Raw genomic sequence first — 7,551 nt, 5'->3', positions numbered from 1 at the left:
TGAACTACATAGGAATCAATGCAGGTTGTCCAATGTACCAATCAAGTCTCTACAACCAACCACAAGGGTTGTGGCGTAGTGATTGAGGTCCTTGGGGGATGTGGTGAAATATCCATCTGCCCAGGTTCGTTTCCAGGCATACACAACAATTGTGGTCACCGAGTTTATCGGGTTGATTTCTTGCGGTCACAATTTGCCGGGATTAGTCCAAACTATGCCTGGGACACCCTTCCAAGAAAAAGTCTCAACCATTGGTGGTGAGTTTGTCTCTTCATAGATGTATGTGGTACGACTTCCTTGCCATTTCAAAAAAAGGAAATCGATGAAGGGTTGTCCCATGTAGCTGCAGGATAAACTGTTTACCTTGCTTCCAACTTGTGATATGTTCAAAAAAAGGGGTTTCCACACAGGTTTTAGATCGTTTTTCAGAACCTCTGTTCTGCAAATTGGAACGGTAGCCCCACTCTCCACATATTTTGAAATTACTAGAAAAGGGTCCTGTAAGAAACAATATGAAATGAGTCGATGCATTTATGATAATCCCAAAACAGAATAAATGATCAGAAGGTCCATACACTTTTGGAGAAAAAATCTTTATTTTCTAAATCGGTGCACTTAAATATCAACTCTGCTGTAGTCTTGGAGACAGTTTCTTCTTCTGCATGAACAGTAAGCTGTCCAAGTTTTCTTGAACTCGACTCTGTAGATTCGGCAATACTCACAAGATCTAAGGTCCGTGAGCGCTTTGGATCAGCGACTATCTACATGGAAATGAAATCATCCGTGAATTTAACTGCAGTTTTCAGTGCATATAATAGGTAGTCAAAGCTAATTCTAAAATTTGGTCCCGAATAAACTTGAGATATGGAACCTACGGATCATAAATCAAGAACTACCATTCATAGAAGAGAAATTTATAAAATATATAGAAGTAAAATAAACATACTTTGATGACCAGAATGTCTGGCATAAGACTAAGAAAGAGACTATTGTGTCCTATATTTAGAGGGTGATATATTCAAACCACTCAACAAAAACGGAACTCTAAAATCGGTAGCTGGTTCGAAAAGAGAGGCCAGTTGTGCCAATCAAAAAGTCTACACCCATCATTGACCTTTAATATATCAATAATTCAGTAAACCAGGGGGTCAGTGGAAAACCCCAATAAAAAATGAAAAGCAGAGGAACACCCGTATGCACTTGTGCATAACATGCACAAGTGCATAAAAACCAAAAAACAGCTTCAGTTACTTGTATGCACATGTGTATACAATCCGAATGAACAGTTACCAGGTGTTCCTCAGTTTTTCATTTTTTTGCAGTTTTCCCACCACAGTAAACAAATATGGATGTTAGAAGATTGTTTTAGCACCCAGCCTGAACAATCCTATGTTCTTCTTTAAACTGGCAAAATTTTCATAGGCTGCCATTACTTGTAAGTTATAATGAAACTGAAAGAGCAAACAGAAAAAAAATATCAATACCTGAGACAACGTACAAGTACCCTCACCCAAATATTGCTGATCGTCCAGCTTAAGTGTCTGGATAAAAAATAAAAAGATTCACATTATGGTACTTGATGGCATATATCAGTGAGTACAAGTAATGTGATGACAAGGTAATGAGAATATCTTCGGGCTAACGCAGGAAGACATGTGGTTTGCAGTTGACTAACATGGAGCAACAACTATAGCGTAGTATAAGGGCTTGTTTGTTAGCAACTTAATGAGCTTAATGGGTCTCACAGCTTATTCGTTCAGCTAGACATGACTGTTTGGTAGTGGCTTAATGATATAGAAAGTGACTTATTCAGTGAGCTTTTAGGGTGGAGCTTTATTCAAAAAGCCAACTTTTTTCCAAATCTGCCCCTCCCAATTTAAAAAAACACGCTCCTTCCATCTATAAAAAAAAGCCCTCTCAAAAAAAAACTTTCTCAATCTACACAGAAAGATTAATCCATACAGACAGCTTTATCCATATAGAACTTTGTGGAAAATCAACCAATATTGCTGATCGTCCAGCTTAAGTGTGGAGAAAAAAAAAAATAAGAATCATGTTATGGTACTATATGGACTTTATCCATAGAGGACTTTATGGACTCTATCCATATAGGATAAAGTTATCTGTGTGGATTAATTTGTTTGTATAGATTGAGAAGGTTTGTATTTGGGAAGGTTTTTTCATAGATGGAAGGAGTGTGTTTTTTAATTGAGATGGACATGTTTGAAAAAAACTTGGTTTTCTGCATAAAGCTTAAGCTTACTGAAGAAACCACTTTCTATATCATTAAGCCACTACCAAACAGTCACGTATAGCTGACTTAATAAGCTCTTAGTCCCATTAAGCTCATTAAGTTGATAACAAACAGGCCCTTAGACATACTGATTAAGTTGCCAATTTTAGCTGACAGCACTAATCCGCTTTAAATCATATCAGTGACTGACGATTAATGGAGTTTCATGTTCTTAAAAAGAACTACTTGACAAAAAAAGTTATGTGCTATACCTTTACTTCTGGGCCATGAAGCTGAGTATCGACATCATACACATGGAACCTACGATATACAATGATTATTTGTGTCAATGAAATTGATAGAAATGTGTATCTGTAAGAAAATAGAACACATGACCTACTAGCACTTACAAGAGTTTTTGAACCATCTCAAAATAATAAGTAATTTTAACTTTCGTGATCCATTGGGGATTTAACGAATTCTGAATAACTTCTGTACGACCAACCTCCTGCAACGAGCCATCCTTTCCTTTGGTATATACAACTGCCATAGGATCACTCTATAAACAGAACACAGATATGTGAAATACTGAGATATCAACCAGCATAAAGAACTGCAAAGAGAACAATATTCTTTTTTGGAAGAACGTCCCAGGCTATGCCCAGACTAATTCCGGCAAAATTGTGACAGCAAGAAATCAGCCTTGATAAACTCGGGGGTCACAATTGTTTTGTACGCCTGGAATATTCCATCACATCCCCTGGGCCTCAACGACTATGCCACAACCACTGTGGAGCACAATATTCTTAAAGTGCATTGAAATTGAAATGCATTAACATGGGACACGAATTTTGGACATGATAAAAATTTTAAACAATCCTTTATTTGTGTTCCGTTTTCTCTTAATTTTTACACATCCACCCCCAAGCTAAAATCTTTAATAGCTATATGTGTAGCAACCCTCACAACAAAAGATGACTTCAAGAAGAGTAGGGCATAAAAGTTCCATGAAGTTCCTTCTCTTCATATAAATGTTTTCTTTTTATTTCTGGGAAGGTGTCCCCGACTATGCCGAGACTAATTCCGTCAAACTATGAGGGGCCATCATTGTTGTGGACGCCTGGAATTGAACCCAGGGCAGATGTTGTTAACCTTGTCTCTTGAATTTTGGTGGATCTAAATTGCAACCACAACCCAAGAATCATGCGTTTTGTGAGGCCGGTTTTGGCCCAATTGAATGGTAACACACTTGGGGTTTTATGGGATTGTAATTGTGTCACTGTTTTATGGTTTATCCAAGTTCATAGTGAAATTTCTTTCTGCTTTCACCCGAGGACATAGGCATCTTGGTCAAATCTCATTAAAAAATCCTTGTTTTGCTTTTTCCCCCTCTCTTCTCTTTGAGTGTGATTGTGTGTTTTAATGAATCAATTTTCTACGGAAGTGGTATAAAAACGACGTCAATCCGCGCTGTAGGATGAAGATATCACCTTCATCTTCAGCAAAGTATGATGTATAGAAATTAGATTGTGGATCTAGTATCCATTTGTGGAAGATTCGGACGAGACTATGGGGCCGTTTACCAAACACCTACCTAGGTAAGCACTTACCAAGTCACATTACCTTACCGGATGAATATGGCAAGAACCAAGAATCTTACCCTTTAAGAGCGAAGGGAAGGACCGAGAGTCTTACCCTGTAAGTGTGGGCGAAGACTCTTACCACGGTTAGTGCCTACCGGGTAAATTGTTGCATATGATGCCGTTTTAGTGACCTAAAATCTTACCGGTAAGTAAGTGATAGTGTTGAATTTTACCAGTAAGCACTTACCGGGTAAGTGTTTGGGTAAATGGCCCCTATCTGTGGTTTTATAAGGGTTATGGAAGGCGATTATTAGGATTCTCCAGAAAGTATAAAAGAGTCGGAAAAAGGCAGGATTGAAGAAAAGGGATTTGTGTGAGATTTTCATGTTGTGATCCATGAGATTTCTGCTGAAGTTTCTGCAACAAGGTACGGGAGAAGATGGAAGAGTTGTACTTTGTGAAATCATTGACAAATCACTTCTACAAGAAAAGGAGGTTTTATACACTCCAAATGTGTAACAACTCCACCCACATGGATAGAAAATGGGATTCGTGAGCTCCTTGTAAGCATCAAGTTGTGAGATACCAATAACTTCCACCATGGTTTTAAGTTGGATTTGAAGTTACTTAGTCAGCTTGTTGCTTTGGCTTTAGGGTGTTATAGATGGTACCACAGCCCATCCTTGTACCAACCTGGCCCAAGAACCGAGTGTTATGGACCCATTATAACTTTTTTAATATTTCTGTTAGGCCGATTCTAGTATCTGATTTGGGGATCTGTATTATGGTTCATTACTCCTGCCCAAGGGCATAGAAAGAGAAGAACATACGCATCTTGGCTGAACCTCATTAAAACCCTGTATCAATACTTCCTCTCTCCCTCTCCCTCTCCCTCTCTTCTGTTTGTGTGATATAGTGTTTAACAAATCAACTTTCTAAACAGGTAATAAAGGATGAAAACGGCCAGTATATAGATATGAAATTTTAACCTCTAGCCCTCATAAAAAAGTGAAAAACTTACCTTGGAAAGCACATCCCTGTCACGCAAGTTCGAAGCAGATAATGACAGCTGCAACAATTTGTTAATAACATCAGTACAACAAATGCTTAGGTAATCAAATAACATAATTTGATTACAACACCAATGCACAGCTAGCCATGTTTTTTTGAAGTACAACTATTGAAATTGAACATCGAGATAAGGGTTACCAATTAAGATGCCATAGTTACTAATTTTAACCACTAAGGTAAATTATGCTGGAGGGTGCTGCTCTTTCAGGAAGAAAAGAAACAGAGTTTTTTTTTAAGCATCCACGTCAGATACTTCTCAAATGCAAAATATAATTGAACAGCAAAGCGTTTTGAATTCTAATATTTGCCTTAGATTTTTAACATGGTAATTGGTACTGTGTAAAAGTTTCAGAATCCACATCCACTTTAAACTAAAAACTAACCAATTTAAAATATACTCAAAAGGAATCTATGTTTTGATTGGAGATAAAACTATTAATGCTGCTACAATTTATACCACAACATAGATAACTTGATCCTACGTTTACTATAAGCTGTTTCAACCTCAATGTGCATGAAACCAATTTATCTTATCTCAATTTCAATTGTAAAAAATACAGACTATTAGGCTCCGCAATGAATCAAGAAATTCCAAATCACTTTCTCATAAAATGATAAATCTAATTACACAATAACATTAAGATCTCTAGCACGCCAAGTCATTAAGAGCTAACGTTAACATCTCTAGCACGCCTAGTCATTAAGAGCTAACATTTAGCACTCAGCACCTTCGCTATACGTCCGTATGAAAGGAGTATTCTCCATCAAGGATTTATCCACGAAAACGAAATACAACAACAAAGCACATTTTTCATTACTACCAATTAATGCCAACATGTTTCTACATCTTAACCTGAATAACAACAATAAACAAATCCATTGGAATCGGTGAGTACAAACTGTATATTACTAAAATAAACGAATGTTCTGGTGAGAGAATTGAATAAGAGAGAGAAGAAGACCTCGATCTGAGAGAAGGGACCAGGGAAGCCGCGAGATTTGAGAAAACTGTCTACGGCATCGTTAGAACCATGAGTATCAGGAACAGATGAAGTGCCGCCGACTGCAAATTGACCATGGCCACCGCCGGAAAAGCAATTCCCCATGGCCGCCGCCCGGAGGAGAGGAGATGGAAGTTGTAGTAGACGGAGGAGGATATTGAATTGAAATTGCGGAGAGTTGACAGGCAGGAGAGAGAGTAGAGAGAGAGAGGAATCTTACAGTTGAGCAAATAAAGGTCCCACTTGTATCCTTGAAGAGGCGAAAGACGATAAATTTGTCTAGCATTAAAACATAAAATATAGAGTAAATTACATTATTGGTCCCTATAGTTTACATAAAATCATATTTTGTATCCCTAAATTAAAATAATTATGGAAAATGTACTTGTGTTTATATTTTCACACGACTTTGGTCCTTTTGTCCTAACATCGTTAGTTGAGTCCGTTAAAGTAAGTTAAGTCTAAGGGTGTTTTAGTCTTTTTATTGTTTTTGATTTTCTATTTAAAAACTCATTGATTTAAAAACCACAGGGACGGAAAATATAATTTACTTTATTCATGTATATAGATTTATATATATATATATATATATATATATATATATACACAATACACATATACATATATATACTAGAAGGGTACTCGTGCAATGGTACGAAATACATCTTGATTTTAATGTTCTATTTTATTATGTGTCTCTATCGATGTTATAATACGATTTTATGTGTTTTTAAAAAAAAACAATAATGATTTTATTTTATATATCGATGTTAATATCAAATCAACTATTTAATTTCTTTTTTTATTATAATAAGTTTAAGTTTAATAATGAAATAATTTATTTTTTGTTTAATAATATAACATTTTATAAAAATAATAGTTAAATATTCTATTAGAACTCAATGATTATTCTAATTATATTTTAGATTTTTTATATTTAAAATAAGATGTTTATTCTGTATTCAATAATGTTTACTTGTAGTTAATTACACGAATTCAGATATAAAGCTTTAATAAGTTGTACTTACGCACAATCTACTTGTAATCTTAAGTTTTAAGTAACATGCATTAATAAGCAGTACTTTATATATAAAAAATGTTTTTTAAGAGTTTTTGTCAAATGTTTTATAATATAACTAAAAGAGTACTCGCACAATGTAGCGAGACACATCTCGGTTTTAATGTTATATTTCATTATTTGTCTCTGTCGATGTTATAATACGATTTTATGTGTCTTTAAGAAAGCATTAATGATTTTATTCTTGAATAAAATATAAATTTGAAAAAAATATATATATCAATGTTATTATCAAATCAACTATTTAAAAATCTTAATTTTATGTAATTTCTTTAATTTATTTTTTTATTATAATTTAATTTAAGTTTAATAACGAAATAACTTATTTTTGGTTTAATAATATAACATTTTATAAAGATAATAATTAAGTATTCTGTTAGAACTCAATGATTATCCTAATTATATTTTAGATTTTTATATTTAAAATGATATGTTTATCCTGATTATATTTTAGATTTTTATATTTAAAATGATATGTTTATCTTGTATTTGATTAGGTTTATCTGCAGTTAGTTACACGAATTCAGATATGGAGCTTTAATAAGTTGTACTTACGCACAATCTACTTGCAATCTTGAGTTTTAA

The 7,551-nt window shown here is 34.7% G+C and overlaps 1 protein-coding gene across 1 annotated transcript in view; it reads right to left on the bottom strand.

Annotated features, from left to right (window-relative positions):
* LOC112514482 (protein BONZAI 1-like) overlaps positions 1 to 6,004 on the bottom strand; it is a 14,360-nt gene extending 8,356 nt beyond the window's left edge. The window contains exons 1-7 of the mRNA XM_025120973.1: positions 5,850 to 6,004; positions 4,838 to 4,885; positions 2,644 to 2,792; positions 2,506 to 2,554; positions 1,485 to 1,541; positions 576 to 761; positions 364 to 498 (exon numbers count right to left, since the gene is read on the bottom strand). Coding sequence (XP_024976741.1) covers positions 364 to 498; positions 576 to 761; positions 1,485 to 1,541; positions 2,506 to 2,554; positions 2,644 to 2,792; positions 4,838 to 4,885; positions 5,850 to 5,993 — 768 coding nt within the window. The 5' untranslated portion in view covers positions 5,994 to 6,004. The remainder of the gene's footprint in view (positions 1 to 363; positions 499 to 575; positions 762 to 1,484; positions 1,542 to 2,505; positions 2,555 to 2,643; positions 2,793 to 4,837; positions 4,886 to 5,849) is intronic.
* Between the last annotated feature and the right edge of the window lie 1,547 nt (positions 6,005 to 7,551).

The sequence above is a fragment of the Cynara cardunculus genome (assembly GCF_001531365.2).
Source record: "Cynara cardunculus var. scolymus isolate 2C chromosome LG 6, CcrdV1, whole genome shotgun sequence".
NCBI lineage: Eukaryota > Viridiplantae > Streptophyta > Magnoliopsida > Asterales > Asteraceae > Cynara > Cynara cardunculus.
Note: the sequence above shows the minus strand (reverse complement) of the source record. Positions and strands in the feature narration are given on the sequence as shown.